This window comes from Salmo salar, chromosome 25, assembly GCF_965601325.2.
Source record: "Salmo salar chromosome 25, fSalSal1, whole genome shotgun sequence".
In the NCBI taxonomy this organism is placed as follows: Eukaryota; Metazoa; Chordata; class Actinopteri; order Salmoniformes; family Salmonidae; genus Salmo; species Salmo salar.
Genome location: NC_138315.1, coordinates 39,690,001 through 39,707,119, shown reverse-complemented (window position 1 = coordinate 39,707,119; position 17,119 = coordinate 39,690,001). Strand labels below are relative to the sequence as shown.

At 45.6% G+C, this 17,119-nt stretch overlaps 1 protein-coding gene across 2 annotated transcripts in view; it reads left to right on the top strand.

The window, feature by feature from the left end:
* LOC106586727 (guanine nucleotide exchange factor DBS) overlaps positions 1-17,119 on the top strand; it is a 136,992-nt gene that overhangs the window by 52,839 nt on the left and 67,034 nt on the right. For both annotated transcript variants that reach the window (XM_045707348.2, XM_045707347.2), the window contains exon 3: positions 3,726-3,840. In XM_045707348.2, coding sequence (XP_045563304.1) covers positions 3,726-3,840 — 115 coding nt within the window. The remainder of the gene's footprint in view (positions 1-3,725; positions 3,841-17,119) is intronic.

The following is a 17,119-nucleotide window of genomic DNA, read 5'->3' as shown; positions in this document are numbered from 1 at the left end:
TTGTAAATTCAGAGCGTTGTCAGATTGTCCGTTTGTAAATTCAGAGTATTGTCAGATTGTCCGTTTGTAAATCCAGAGACTTTGTCAGATTGTCCGTTTGTAAATCCAGAGACTTTGTCAGATTGTCCCTTTGTAAATTCATAGCGTTGTCAGATTGTCCGTTTGTAAATTCAGAGCGTTGTCAGATTGTCCGTTTGTAAATTCAGAGCGTTGTCAGATTATCCGTTTGTAAATCCAGAGCGTTGTCAGATTGTCCGTTTGTAAATTCAGAGCGTTGTCAGATTGTCCGTTTGTAAATCCAGAGCGTTGTCAGATTGTCCGTTTGTAAATTCAGAGCGTTGTCAGATTGTCTATTTGTAAATTCAGAGCCTTTCACTCTCATAGTGTTCACTGTACTCTCTGGCCGAGGAGTAGGGTTTATCCGAGCTTTCTGACCTCACAACGGCAATCAAGCACCCAAGCTAACTGGCTAGCTTGCTAGCTACTTCCAGACACATAATGAGAGAACAGCTCACTCTGACCATTTTACTCTACCTAGCAGACCTGGTTAGGCTGTTTTCATGTTATCCAGAGCGTTGGTGACTGTAACTGTGCTGCTGGCAACAATTTAATTACGCTTGTTTTTGCTGACGTTTACTGACACCGGCCATATTCAACGGGCGTTCGTAAATCAATCAATTATTCTGCGCTCTGGCACATTCAGACTAGAATGCTCTGAAATCGGACTAGATAGACAGAATTAACAATGTCCATTGAGAACTCACAACGACTATACCACTTAGCTAAGAATAACATGAATAATCAATTCAATCAAGGTTGGGTAGTTAGTTAGATAGCATTTAGTTAATATACTGCCTGGCAAGTTCAATGTATTTGTAGCCAACAAATGTTAGGGTGGTAACTAGCTAACATACCGGTACATACTGTAATGCTATGCGGTTCGTAAGGATATCGTAGCTAACAAATTGTCAGCAAACATAATGTGTAACGTAACTTATTTGAAAACTCATTACTTTATTAAATTGCTCAACATTTTCTTAACTTTTGTCATTATTAATTAAATGAATTTGTATCCGCTCTCGTCAGACTTCAGCTGCATATTTCCCGCCATTTTCTTCAAATCTCAAAACGTTGTGAAGCCACACCCATTTTCGGAAGAATTCTATTATGGGCCCTAAAAGCACGGAAATGGTGTCCACTGCTTGTATACTTCGTATTTTGCCAAATTTTGCACGACATCCGGGAAACTTTTAGCATAGTAACTATATCCATACTATGACCAATAAGCATACTACATACTCAATTTAAGTCACAAATAGTACAGTTAGTGCTGTTAGTAGGAGTGTTCGTTCACAGTTTGGGACTCCTTCTCTTGACCTGACTGTGTGTTTGTTTAGTGTGTGTATTTACATATGTGTATATCAGTTTCTGTTGTGTGTGAACCAATATGAAGTTTCTGTTTTTCCAGTTGTTTTGTCAATTCAATGTGTCTCTGTACAGCATGCCAACTGGTTTAAAGCTACACAGAAGGGCTTGTGAGCAGACTTCAAGTGCCTCTAAATCCCTTCACCACTGCATTCACCTCATTACATAGAAGACCCCCTCCCCTCTGACACACACACACACACACACACACACACACACACACACACACACACACACACACACACACACACACACACACACACACACCACACACACACACACACTTTGCCCCATCTCTGTCCCCCTCTATGTACTGCATAAGGTCACCTTGGGGACTGTGGCTGTCTTTATTGGATGTTCTGCCTGTCGGCGTCCATTTTGCAGAGAGCCTTGCCTCTACTCAGATGCAGCAGAATCAAAACAGGCAGAGTGAAAGGATGAGCGAGCAGTTGCTGTTGCTAGGGTGATAATAGGAGAGGGGAAAACAGACAGATTGATATTCTGATCACATGGGATAATAGAGCAGCTGCTCCCGCCAAGGACCGTGTGTGTGTGTGTGTGTGTGTGTGTGTGTGTGTGTGTGTGTGTGTGTGTGTGTGTGTGTGTGTGTATGTGTGTGTGTGTGTGTGTGTGACCAATTGCCCCATAAGTGTACTGTATGTCTGTGTGTGTGTTTGTAAACTCTCTCTCTCTTTCTCTCTCTCTCTCTCTCTCTCTCTCTGCCCCCTCCTCTATTCTGTTTCTCTCTCTCTCTCTCTCTCTCTGCCCCTCCTCTATTCTGTTTCTCTCTCTCTCTCTTTCTTTCTCTCTCTCTCTCTCTCTGCCCCCTCCTCTATTCTGTTTCTCTCTCTCTCTCTCTCTGCCCCCTCCTCTATTCTGTTTCTCTCTCTCTCTCTCTCTCTCTCTCTCTCTCTGCCCCCTCCTCTATTCTGTTTCTCTCTCTCTCTCTCTCTCTCTCTCTGCCCCCCTCCTCTATTCTGTTCTCTTTCTCTTTCTCTCTCTCTCTCTGCCCCCCCTCCTCTATTCAGTTCTCTTTCTCTTTCTCTCTCTCTCTCTGCCCCCCTCCTCTATTCTGTTCTCTTTCTCTTTCTCTCTCTCTCTCTGCCCCCCCTCCTCCATTCTGTTTCTCTCTCTCTCTGCCCCCCTTCTCTATTTTGTTTCTCAACTCGACAGTCAGACTGCTATGTCAGTCCTACTGGTGCCCTCTTGTGGTAATCCTTATCTAAATTGTGTCAGCAAATCACCAGAAGAAGTTTGACTGACATGCTGACCAGACCGGACACGTTGTGTGCGCGAGTGTTGCAAAATACATTTTGAAATCTATGTTATTCAATTATTGCACCCACACTGCTCGTGTGCGCCAACGAGCGTCTGCGTTGCCAAGGGCTAAAATAAAAGTAATTCCTATTTCTGACGCAGATCGCTGCAAGTCCTGCCTCTCCCACCTCCTCATTGGTTATACCCACGTGGGTGATTGAAAAACGAACTGTTGCCGATTGTCATGGTAATACTATGAAAGTGTAGATGCCAATCACCATATAAGTTCAAAGATGAAAAAGCCTTGAAGGAGGAGAGATGACTACAAACGATTCGGGTTAACCGTTTTATGTGGACAAATTAGCTAGCAAATGCAAGCTAACTATCTAAATTGCCATACATGTTTAATTCTTTTCGACCTGTCCCCAAATGAATGTCATTGGTTCAGAGTTTGTTTTGATATTTTAACCTGCGTGTCGTGATCACGTTTGGTGTGGGGGGGGACAAAATACATTTATGCACGATGGCGCACGATGGCGCAGCCGGTTTGGGTTCAGTGTGAGCCTTCTCTGTTCTAGTGAACTCTCTGTTCTCGTGTACTCTCTGTTCTCGTGTACTCTCTGTTCTAGTGTACTCTCTGTTCTAGTGTACTCTCTGTTCTAGTGAACTCTCTGTTCTAGTGTACTCTCTGTTCTAGTGTACTCTCTGTTCTAGTGTACTCTCTGTTCTAGTGAACTCTCTGTTCTAGTGAACTCTCTGTTCTAGTGTACTCTCTGTTCTAGTGTACTCTCTGTTCTAGTGAACTCTCTGTTCTAGTGTACTCTCTGTTCTAGTGTACTCTCTGTTCTAGTGTACTCTCTGTTCTAGTGAACTCTCTGTTCTAGTGTACTCTCTGTTCTAGTGAACTCTCTGTTCTAGTGAACTCTCTGTTCTAGTGAACTCTCTGTTCTAGTGAACTCTCTGTTCTAGTGTACTCTCTGTTCTAGTGAACTCTCTGTTCTAGTGTACTCTTTGTTCTGAAGTCTTCTGTGTTTCTTTCCCAGGGGGCCGAGGGCAGAACGGCAGCCCCATCATCGTGTTCCCAGAGTTCTCTGCTTTCGGAGAGATTCAGGAGAGGGAGTTCCACAATGTGCTCACTTATTTGACCAACGTCCCCAGGTGAGATTCAACGTACTGTACACACACACACACACATACATTCACACACACACACACACACACACACACACACACACACACACACACACACACACACACACACACACACACACACACACACACACACACACACACACACACACACGTACACACACACACACGCACACGGACACACACACACACACACTCCTTGATGTCCTACCCCTCTTGCTTCTTCGCAGACACTTTCTGTCTCCAAGCTACCTGCATTTATTATTCCCATGGTAACCAGTCAGATCAGAGGGAGGGAACGGAGGAGAGACAGAAGCATTTTGAACATGTTAACATTCTAAACTTCCTTGTTCACCAGCCGCATTGTTCCTACTGTAGGTTCACGGGTTATCAACTCAGCCAATGCTATGGACTATATTTTCAGGGTCAGTGTTATCCGGGATCCTTGGGACAATCATGCCCTAAACCTAACCTTAACCCCTACCCTAAACATAACCCTTGCCTAACCCTAAACCTAACCTTTACCGTAACCATTTTGAATATCTACTTCAATGGGGGTAGGGATGTCCCAAGGATCTCCTAATAGCATAAACCATATTTTCAGTGCAAACCAGGGCTCCCGAGTGGCGCAGCGGTCTAAGACACTGCATCTCAGTGCACTACAGTCCCTGGTTTGAATCCAGGCTGTATCACATCTGGCCGTGATTGGGAGTCCCATAGGGTGACACACAATTGGCCCAGTGTCGTCTGGTGTAGGCCGTCATTGTAAATAAGAATTTGTTCTTAACTGACTTGCCTAGATAAATAAAGGTACAATTTCAAAAAATATATAACAAAACAAGTGTGTTATCCTCAGCTCCCATTGACTGCTGTGTGGAACTGGCCAGCAGGTGGCACTATAGGCTCATATACATCACATGCTGTTACATGAGGCTCGAGGTAGAAGGGTGGGAATGTGTCAGTGGTTAGGGGAAACCTCTAGTTATAAACTGTCATTTAAGGCTTGGTTTTTGCCTTACTATTATTGGCATTGTGTCAGTGGGAATGTTAGGTAAATGGATGTGTCTGTGCTGAGGGTTGGGGAGGGGTATCGCTCCGGAGTATACTACTCATCAATGTTCAGTTTCAAGACAACAAGGTAGACGGTATTCCTTTATACTTGTGTGTAAAAGGTAGTTGTGAAATTATTAGAATACTTGTTAGATATTACTGCATGGTCGGAACTAGAAGCACAAGCATTTCGCTAGACTCGCATTACCATCTGCTAACCATGTGTATGTGACCAATAAAATTTGATTTGATTTGAGGTAGACGAAATTCGAGCAAGGGTTGCCTTCCAGAGAGACATCAGAGATCGTAACATTCTCTGTTTCACGGAAACATGGCTCTCTCGGGATATGTTGTCGGAATCGGTTCAGCCACCGGGCTTCTCCATGCATTACGCAGAGATAAACACCTCTCTGGGAAGAGGAAGGGCGGGGGTGTATGCTTCATGATTAACGACTCATTGTGTAATCATAACAACATACAGGAACTCAAGTTCCTTTGCTCACCCGACCTAGAATTCCTTACAATCAAATGCCGGTCATTTTACCTACAAAAGGAGAATACTCGTCAGTTATATTCACAGCTGTGTACATTTCCCCTCAAGCAGACATCAAGACGGCCCTCAAGGAACTTTCCTGGACTCTAAGTAAACTGGAAACCATATATCCTGAGGCTGCATTTATTGTAGCTGGGATTTTTAACAAAGCAAATTTGAGAACAAGGCTACCTAAATTCTATCAGCATATTGATTGCACTACACGCGGGGGTAATACACTCGATCACTGCTACTCTAACTTCCGCGATGCATACAAGCCCTCCCCTGCCCTCCCTTCGGCAAATCCGACCACGACGCTATCTTGCGCCTACCGTCTTATAGGCAGAAACTCAAACAGGATGTACCAGTGACGAGAACCATTCAACGCTGGTCTGACCAATCAGAAGCCACGCTTCAAGATTGTTTTGATCACGCGGACTGGAATATGTTCCGGTCAGCCTCAGAGAACAACATCGACCAATACGCTGGCTTGATGAGTGAGTTTATAAAGAAGTGCATTGGAGATGTTGTACCCACTGTGACTATTGAAACCTACCCTAACCAGAAACTGTGGATGGATGGTGGCATTCGTGCAAAACTGAAAGCGCGAACCACCGCATTTAAACCATGGAAAGAGATCTGTCAACATGGCTGATTATAAACAGTGTAGTTATTCCTTCCACAAGGCAATCAAACAAGCTAAATGCCGGTACAGAGACAAGGTGGAGTCGCAATTCAATGGCTCAGGGTCTGCAGGAAATCGCGGACTACAAAAAGAATACCAGCCACGTCATGGACACCGACGTCACGCTTCCAGACAAACTAAACACCTTCTTTGCCCACTTTGAGGATAATACAGAGCCACAGTCGTGGCCTGCCAACAAGGACTGCATCCCCCCCCCCCCCCCCCTCCTTCTCCATGGCCAACATGAGTAAAACATTTAAACGTGTTAACCCTCGCAAGGCTGCTGGCCCAGACGGCATCCCTAGCCGCATCCTCAGAGCATGCACAGACCAGCTGGCTGGTGTGTTTACGGACATATTCAATCTCTCCCTATCCCAGTCTGTTGTCCCCACATGCTTCAAGATGGCCACCATTGTTTCTGTACCCAAGAAGACAAAGATAACTGAAGTAAATTACTTACCAGCCACCCTAGACCCACTTCAGTTTGTACACCGCCCCAACAGGTCCACAGACGACGCAATCGACATCACACTGCACACTGCCCTATCCCATCTGGACAAAAGGAATACCTATGTAAAAATGCTGTTTATTGACTACAGCTCAGCATTCAACACCATAGTACCCTCCAAGCTCAACTTCAAGCTGGAGGCCCTGGGTCTCATCCCCGCCCTGTGCAATTGGGTCCTGAACATTCTGACGGGCCGCCCCCAGGTGGTGAAGGTAGGAAACAACATCTCCACTTCGCTGACCCCCAACACTGGGGCCCCACAAGGGTGCGTGCTCAGCCCCCTCCTGTACTCCTTGTTCACCCACGACTACGTGGCTATGCACGCCTCCAACTCAGTCATCAAGTTTGTGGACGACACTACAGTAGTGGGCTTGATTAGCAACAATGACGAGACAGCCTACAGGGAGGAGGTGAGGGCACTCGGAGCGTGGTGTCAGGAAAATAACCTCTCACTCAACATCAACAGAACAAAGGACATGATCGTGGAAACAGCAAAGGGAGCACCCCCCTATCCATATCGAAGGGACAGCAGTGGAGAAGGTGGAACGTTTTAAGTTCCATGGCATACACATCACAGACAAACTGAGATGGTCCACCCACACAGACAGTGTGGTAAAGAAGGCGCAACAGTGCCTCTTCAACCTCAGGAGGCTGAAGAAATTTGGTTTGTTACCCAAAACCCTGACAAACCTTTATAGATGCACAATCAAGAGCATCCTGTCGGGCTGTATCACCGCCTGGTACGGCAACTGCACCGCCCTCAACCGCAAGGCTCTCCAGAGGGTAGTGAGGTCTACACAACGCATCACCGGGGATAAACTACCTGCCCTCCATGACACTTACAGCACCCGATGTCACAAGAAGGCCAAAAAGATCATCAAGAACAACAACCACCCGAGCCATTGCCTGTTCACCCCGCTATCATCCAGAAGGCGAGGTCAGTACAGGTGCATCAAAGCGGGGACCGAGAGACTGAAAAACAGCTTCTATCGCAAGGCCATCAGACTGCTAAACAGCAATCATTAACTCGAGAGGCTGCTGGCTACATTGAGACCCAATCGCTGGCCACTTTAATAAATGGATCACTAGTCACTTTAAACAATGCCAGTTTAAATAATGCCACATTAATACACTTTACATATCTTACATTACTCATATCATATCTATATACTGTATTTTATACCATCTATTGCACCTTGCCTATGCCGCTCAGACATCGCTCATCCATATACTTATATGTACATATTCTCATTCACCCCTTTAGATTTGTGTGTATTAGGTAGTTGTTGGGGAATTGTTAGATTACTTGTTAGATATTACTGCACTTTTGGAACTAGAAGCACAAGCATTTCGCCACACTTGCATTAACATCAGCTAACCATGTGTATATGACCCCAAAAAATGGATTTGATAAAATCAAATCAAATGTATTTATATAGCCCTTCTTACGTCAGCTGATATCTCAAAGTGCTGTACAGAAACCCAGCCTAAAACCCCAAACAGCAAGCAATGCAGGTGTAGAAGCACAGTGGCTAGGAAAAACTCCCTAGAAAGGCCAAAACCTAGGAAGAAACCTAGAGAGGAACCAGGCTATGAGGGGCGGCCAGTCCTCTTCTGGCTGTGCCGGGTGGGGATTATAACAGAACATGGCCAAGATGTTCAAATGTTCATAAATGACCAGCATGGTCAAATAATAATAATCACAGTAGTTGTCGAGTGTGCAACAAGTCAGCACCTCAAGAGTAAATGTCAGATGGCTTTTCATAGCCGATCATTGAGAGTATCTCTACCGCTCCTGCTGTCTCTAGAGAGTTGAAAACAGCAGGTCTGGGACAGGTAGCACGTCCGGTGAACAGGTAGCACGTCCGGTGAACAGGTCAGGGTTCCATAGCCGCAGGCAGAACAGTTGAAACAGGAGCAGCAGCACGGCCAGGTGGACTGGGGACAGCAAGGAGTAATCATGCCAGGTAGTCCTGAGGCATGGTCCTAGGGCTCAGGTCCTCCGAGAGAGAGAAAGAAGGAAAGAGAGAAAGGGAGAATTAGAGAGAGCATACTTAAATTCACACAGGACACCGGATAAGACAGGAGAAATACTCCAGATATAACAGACTGACCCTAACCCCTGACACATAAACTACTGCAGCATACATACTGGAGGCTGAGACAGGAAGGGTCAGGAGACACTGTGGCCCCATCTGATGTACCCCCCGGACAGGTCCAAACAGGAAGGATATAACCCCACCCACTTTGCCAAAGCACAGCCCCCACACCACTAGAGGGATATCTTCAACCACCAACTTACCATCCTGAGACAAGGCCGAGTATAGCCCACAAAGATCTCCGCCACGGCACAACCCAAGGGGGGCGCCAACCCAGACAGGAAGACCACGTCTGTGACTCAACTCACTCAAGTGACACACCCCTCCTAGGGACGGCATGGAAGAACACCAATAAGCCAGTGACTCAGCCCCTGTAATATGTTTAGAGGCAGAGAATCCCAGTGGAGAGAGGGGAACCGGCCAGGCAGAGACAGCAACGGCGGTTCATTGCTCCAGAGACTTTCCATTCACCTTCACACTCCTGGGCCAGACTACACTCAATCATAGGACGTACTGAAGAGAAGAGTCTTCAGTAAAGACTTAAAGGTTGAGACCGAGTCTGCGTCTCTCACATGGGTAGGCAGACCATTTCATAAAATGGAGGTCTATAGGACAAAGCCCTGCCTCCAGCTGTTTGCTTAGAAATTCTAGGGACAATTAGGAGGAATGCGTCTTGTGACTGTAGCGTACGTGTAGGTATGTACAGCAGGACCAAAACAGAAAGATGGGTAGGAGCAAGCCCATGTAATGCTTTGTAGGTTAGAAGTAAAACCTTGAAATCAGCCCTTGCCTTAACAGGAAGCCAGTGTAGGGAGTAGAGCATTTCAGTAGTCCAACCTCGAAGTAACAAATACATGGATACATTTTTCTGCATCATTTTTGGACAGAACATTTCTGATTTTTGCAATGTTACGTAGATGGAAAAAAGCTCTCCTTGAAACAGTCTTGATATGTTCGTCAAAAGAGAGATCTGGCTCCAGAGTAACGCCGAGGTCCTTCACAGTTCTATTTGAGACGACTGTACAACCATCAAGATTAATTGTCAGATTCAACAGAAGATCTCTTTGTTTCTTGGGACCTAGAACAAGTATCTCTGTTTTACCCGAGTTTAAAAGCCATCCACATCCTTCTGTCTGAAACACAGGCTTCCAGCGAGGGCAATTTTGGGGCTTCACCATGTTTCATTGAAATGTATAGCTGTGTGTCATCTGCATAGCAGTGAAAGTTAACATTCTGTTTTCGAATGACATCCCCAAGAGGTAAAATATATAGTGAAAACAATAGTGGTCCTAAAACGGAACCTTGAGGAACACCGAAATTTACAGTTGATTTGTCAGAGGACAAACCATTCACAGAGACAAACTGATATCTTTCCGACAGATAAGATCTAAACCAGGCCAGAACTTGTCCGTGTAGACCAATTTGGGTTTCCAATCTCTCCAAAAGAATGTCATGATCGATGGTATCAAAAGCAGCACTAAGGTCTAGGAGCATGAGGACAGATGCAGAGCCTTGGTCTGACGCCATTAAAAGGTAATTTACCACCTTCACAAGTGCAGTCTCAGTGCTATGATGGGGTCTAAAACCAGACTGAAGCATTTCGTATACATTGTTTGTCTTCAGGAAGGCACTGAGTTGCTGTGCAACAGCTTTTTCAAAAGTTTTTGAGAGGAATGGAAGATTCGATATAGGCCGATATTTTTTTTTATATTTTCTCAGTCAAGGTTTGGCTTTTTCAAGAGAGGCTTTACTACTACCACTTTTAGTGAGTTTGGTACACATCCGGTGGATAGAGAGCCGTTTATTATGTTCAACATAGGAGGGCCAAGCACAGGGAGCAGCTCTTTCGGTAGTTTAGTTGGAATGGGGTCCAGTATGCAGCTTGAAGGTTCAGAGGCCATGATTATTTTCCTCATTGTGTCAAGAGATATAGTACTAAAACACTTGAGTGTCTCCCTTGATCCTAGGTCCTGGCAGAGTTGTGCAGACTCAGGACAACTGAGCTTTGGAGGAATACACAGATTTAAAGAGGAGTCCATAATTTGCTTTCTAATGATCATGATCTTTTCCTCAAAGAAGTTCATGAATGTATTACTGCTGAAGTGAAAGCCATCCTCTCTTGGGGAATGCTGCTTTTTAGTTAGCTTTGCGACAGTATCAAAAATAAATTTTGGATTGTTCTTATTTTCCTCAATTAGGTTGGAAAAATAGGATGATCGAGCAGCAGTGAGGGCTCTTCGATACCGCACGGTACTGTCTTTCCAAGCTAGTCGGAAGACTTCCAGTTTGGTGTGGCGCCATTTCCGTTCCAATTTTCTGGAAGCTTGCTTCAGACCTCGGGTATTTTCTGTATACCAGGGAGCTAGTTTCTTATGACAAATGTTTGAAGTTTTTTTAGTTTTTAAATTGAGTTCCTCAGTTAGGTGGTTAACTGATTTTTGTCCTCTGACGTCCTTGGGTAGGTAGAGGGAGTCTGGAAGGGCATCAAGGAATCTTTGGGTTGTCTGAGAATTTATAGCACAACTTTTGATGCTCCTTGGTTGGGGTCTGAGCAGATTATTTGTTGTGATTGCAAACGTAATAAAATGGTGGTCCAATAGTCCAGGATTATGAGGAAAAATATTACGATCCACAACATTTAGTCCATGGGACAAAACTAGGTCCAGAGTATGACTGTGGCAGTGAATAGGTCCGGAGACATGTTGGACAAAACCCACTGAGTCGATGATGGCTCCGAAAGCCTTTTGGAGTGGGTCTGTGGACTTTTCCATGTGAATATTAAAGTCACCAAAAATTAGAATATTATCTGCTATGACTACAAGGTCCGATAGGAATTCAGGGAACTCAGTGAGGAACACTGTATATGGCCCAGGAGGCCTGTAAACAGTAGCTATAAAAAGTGATTGAGTAGGCTTCATGACTAGAAGCTCAAAAGACGAAAACGTCGGTTTTTTTTTGTTAATTGAAATTTGCTATCGTAAATGTTAGCAACACCTCCGCCTTTGCGGGATGCGCGGGGGATATGGTCACTAGTGTAACCAGGAGGTGAGGCCTCATTTAACACAGTAAATTCATCAGGCTTAAGCCATGTTTCAGTCAGGCCAATCACATCAAGATTATGATCAGTGATTAGTTCATTGACTATAACTGCCTTGGAAGTGAGGGATCTAACATTAAGTAGCCCTATTTTGAGATGTGAGGTATCACGATCTCTTTCAATAATGTCAGGAATGGAGGAGGTCTTTATTCTAGTGAGATTGCTAAGGCGAACACCGCCATGTTTAGTTTTTCCCAACCTAGGTTGAGGCACAGACACAGTCTCAATGGGGATAGCTGAGCTGACTACACTGACTGTGCTAGTGGCAGACTCCACGTCGGCACCAACGATGTTAGGATGCAACAGTCAGAGGTCACCAAGCGCAACATAGCTTCAGCATGTAAATCAGCTAGAAAGATGTGTCGGCATCGAGTAATTGTCTCTGACCCCCTCACAGTTAGGGGGATTGATGAGCTCTACTCACCCACAAACAGGACCAAGCCTGGCCTGCACCCTATTTCACTGTGGAGCTAGAGGAGTTAGAGCCCTGTCTATGTTCGTAGATAAGATGAGAGCACCCCTCCAGCTAGGATGGAGTCCGTCACTCCTCAACAGGCCAGGCTTGGTCCTGTTTGTGGGTGAGTCCCAGAAAGAGGGCCAATTATCTACAAATTCTATCCTTTGGGAGGGGCAGAAAACAGTTTTCAACCAGCGATTGAGTTGTGAGACTCTGCTGTAGAGCTCATCACTCCGCCTAACTGGGAGGAGGCCAGAGACAATTACTCGATGCCGACATCTTTCTAGCTGATTTACACGCTGAAGCAATGTTGCGCTTGGTGACCTCTGACTGTTTCATCCTAACATCGTTGGTGCCGACGTGGATAACAATATCTCTATACTCTCTACACTCGCCAGTTTTAGCTTTAGCCAGCACCATCTTCAGATTAGCCTTAACGTTGGTAGCCCTGCCCCCTGGTAAACAGTGTATGATCGCTGGATGATTGGTTTTAAGTCTAATACTGCGGGTAATGGAGTCGCCAATGACTAGGGTTTTCAATTTGTCAGAGCTAATGGTGGGAGCCTTCGGCGTCTCAGACCCCGTAACGGAAGGAGGAGAGACCAGAGAAGGCTCGGCCTCACACTCCGACTCGCTGCTTAATGGGGAGAACCAGTTGAAAGTTTCTGTCGGCTGAATAAGCGACACCGGTTGAGCATTCCTACAGCGTTTCCCTCCAGAAGCCATGAGAAAGTTGTCCGGCTGCGGGGACCGTGCGAGGGGGTTTATACTAACGTTACTATCTGTACTTACTGGTGGCACAGACGCTGTTTCATCCTTTCCTACACTGAAATTACCCTTGCCTAACGATTGCGTCTGAAGCTAGGCTTGCAGCACAGCTATCCTCGACGTAAGAGGACATGTGCAGGTTGATTGGTCTGTCAGACACTGTCCCTCAACTTATGGCAGGCAGCAATGTAGTGTGCTGCCAACCCACGGCTCTCTGCGTCCTCCCCCAACAGGACGGGTAGCCTATCCTCATCAGAGAGGTCTTTGAAACCTTGAATAAGGGTTTCAAATTTGGGAAAATGACACTCTCTAATTGTTTTATATTTTTGACATTTTGTCAGGAAATGCAGCTCTGTCTCAGGTTCTGCTGTTGTGCAGTGGTTGCACAGCCTTTCCTCTACAGGGAGCCAGGTTTTCCTGTGTCTACCCTTCTCAATGGCAAGGCTGTGCTCACCGAGCCTGTACTTTGTCAAGGTTTTTCTAAGGTTTTGATCAGTAACCATGGTCAAATATTTAGCCACGGTGTACTGTCGATTTAGGGCCAGATAGCGCTGCATTTTGCTTTGTGTTTGTGCTTGTGTTTCCAAATAAGCGATGTAGTTTTGTTTTGACTGTGTTGTAATTTGGTTTATTCTGATTGATTGGATGTTCTGGTCCTGAGGCTTCAGTGTGTTAGTAGAACAGGTTTGTGAACTCAGCCCCAGGACTAGCTGGATGAGTGTACTCTTTTCTTTGCTCAGCTCTTGGCATTGCAGGGCTTGGTAATGATATGAGAGGGGGTCACTGTATTTTAGATGTTTCCAAAACTTAATTGCTCTTTTTTGAGTTTTTATTATTAGTAGATATTGGCCTAATTCTGCCCTGCATGCATTGTTTGTAGTTTTCCTCTGGACATGTAGGAGAATCTTACAGAACTCTGCATGCAGGGTTTTAATGGGGTGTTTGTCCCATTTGATGAAATCTTGTTTTGCAAGTGGACCCCACACCTCGCTGCCATAAAGTGCAATTGGTTCAATGACATATTCAATTAGTTTTAGCCACATTTTAATAGGTATTTCAATTTGAATTAGCTTTTTAATGGCGTAGAATGCCCTGCGTGCTTTCTCTCTCAGTTCATTCACCGCCTCATTAAGGTGTCCAGTTGAGCTTATTTTTAAACCTAAGTAATTGTAGTGTGTACAGTACTCTATATATTTTGTACCAATTGAGAACTTTGGTCTAATTCCCTGAGATCTGGATCTTCTCTGGAAAATCATTATTTTAGTATTTTTGGGGTTTACTGCCAGGGCCCAGGTCTGGCAGTACTGCTCTAGCAGGTCCAGGCTCTGCTGTAGGCCATGTGCTGTGGGTGACAGCAGGCATAGGTCATAGGTCATAGGTAATCTCTCTCTCTCTCTCTCTCTCTCTCTCTCTCTCTCTCTCTCTCTCTCTCTCTCTCTCTCTCTCTCTCTCTCTTTCTCTCTGTCTGTGTCTCTCATGCAGACAGCTGAGTTGCAGTACATGAACATGAATACAACAGACATGCTCTTACACCCACTCCTTCCCCTAGTGGTGCTGCTCTTACACCCACTCCTTCCCCTAATGGTGGTGCTCTTACACCCACTCCTTCCCCTAGTGGTGCTGCTCTTACACCCACTCCTTCCCCTAGTGGTGGTGCTCTTACACCCACTCCTTCCCCTAATGGTGGTGCTCTTACACCCACTCCTTCCCCTAATGGTGGTGCTCTTACACCCACTCCTTCCCCTAATGGTGGTGCTCTTACACCCACTCCTTCCCCTAGTGGTGGTGCTCTTACACCCACTCCTTCCCCTAGTGGTGCTGCTCTTACACCCACTCCTTCCCCTAATGGTGGTGCTCTTACACCCACTCCTTCCCCTAATGGTGGTGCTCTTACACCCACTCCTTCCCCTAATGGTGGTGCTCTTACACCCACTCCTTCCCCTAATGGTGGTGCTCTTACACCCACTCCTTCCCCTAATGGTGGTGCTCTTACACCCACTCCTTCCCCTAGTGGTGGTGCTCTTACACCCACTCCTTCCCCTAATGGTGGTGCTCTTTCACCCACTCCTTCCCCTAATGGTGGTGCTCTTACACCCACTCCTTCCCCTAATGGTGGTGCTCTTACACCCACTCCTTCCCCTAATGGTGGTGCTCTTACACCCACTCCTTCCCCTAATGGTGGTGCTCTTACACCCACTCCTTCCCCTAATGGTGGTGCTCTTTCACCCACTCCTTCCCCTAATGGTGGTGCTCTTACACCCACTCCTTCCCCTAATGGTGGTGCTCTTACACCCACTCCTTCCCCTAATGGTGGTGCTCTTACACCCACTCCTTCCCCTAATGGTGGTGCTCTTACACCCACTCCTTCCCCTAGTGGTGGTGCTCTTACACCCACTCCTTCCCCTAATGGTGGTGCTCTTACACCCACTCCTTCCCCTAATGGTGGTGTACAGGGATGGAGCCACATACACACCTGGTCCACATATCCACATCACATTTTAAACTGGTGCAGAAGAGATGTGTTGCAATTAAGAATCAGTGGCTTTAACTAAATGTTAAGACAAGGCATGCAGTAAAAGGACATCAATGTATTTTGATCTTGAATACAGAACTATTCACTATTTTCTACTTCAAGTTCAACCAGCATACATTCTGATTAAATAAACAGTACCAGTCAAAAGTGTGGACACATCTACTCATTCAAGGGTTTTCTTTATTTTACTATTTTCTACATTGTAGAATAATAGTGAAGACATCAAAACTATGAAATAACACATATGGAATCATGTAGTAACCAAAATAGTGTTAAACAAATCAAAACATATTTTACATTTGAGATTCTTCAAAGTAGCCACCCTTTATAGGGGCACAGTCGGTGCATAAAATTCCAGTTTCAAGTTCCTTTGAAGGCATTCCGAATGGTTTATTAATGTTCCTGTTTCCTGGTCTGCCGATGGGGCATGGAATTTTTCTGTATCCTAATCCCTTTTTCCTTTCCGGTAGGAAAATACCATTTACGCTCCAGATCGCCTTACACTCTCAAATGAATTAGCAGCCATGTCCTTGGGCAGACCAGGTTTCTCCCTTTATCCTCCTCTCTCTTTCTCTCTCTCCCCCCTCCATGCTCCCCTCCTCTCTGGGTCTAGTTCAGAATGGCTTAAGGTTAGGGAGGCAGAATAATGACAGGAGGATTTGAGGGGGACTGAAATGTGAAGAGCTCTTCAGAAGCTTTTTTGAAGTGTTTTTCATTTGATTTTACAGCTTCAGGAAGTTAGACTGGGTGGAGTATGGCATAGAGGGGGAGCGTAGTGTGTGTGTGTGTGTGTGTGTGTGTGTGTGTGTGTGTGTGTGTGTGTGTGTGTGTGTGTGTGTGTGTGTGTGTGTGTGTGTGTGTGTGTGTGTGTGTGTGTGTGTGTGTGCGTGCGTGCGTGCGTGCGTGTGTGTGTGTGTTCCTGGTTGTGTGTGCGTGTGTGTGTGCGTGTTCCTGGTAGTGTGTGCATGTCAGTCCCATTCCACAACACACAGCTAGCAGGGGTTCCACAGACATCGGACAACCGGCCCAAAGAATCCAATCATTTAGAAACTCCTCCAAGTGACTCCTTAGCTAATCAACTACAAGCTCCTCCATGAATATTTCAATTAATCTAATTTCACATGCGCGTTATTCTTCGACATGTGTGTCAGTGTGTGTTGCAGAAACCCCTTGTATGGGCAATCAAATCCTAGAAGTGGTGAATCATCTGTGTATAGATCACCCTTCTGTCTGTTTTATTTGAACCCTGAAACGGAAGATAGATGTGTTTCTTTGTGTTCTAAGACAAGCCTAGTTTTCCACATTAATATCTCTCGTACCGTCTTTTCAGCATGAATCACAAAACATGTCTATTCTCATAAAGGTCCTGTGCTCTTCCTTCCCTCCTCCTCATCCCCCTCTCTCCCTTCCTCCATCCCCCTCTCTCCCCTCCTCCCTCTATCTCTCCCCTCCTCCTCCATCCCTCTCTCTCTCTACCTCCTCCATCCCTCTCTCTCCCCACCTCCTCCATCCCTTTCCCTCTCCCGAACCTCCTCCATCCCTCTCTCTCCCGTCTTCCT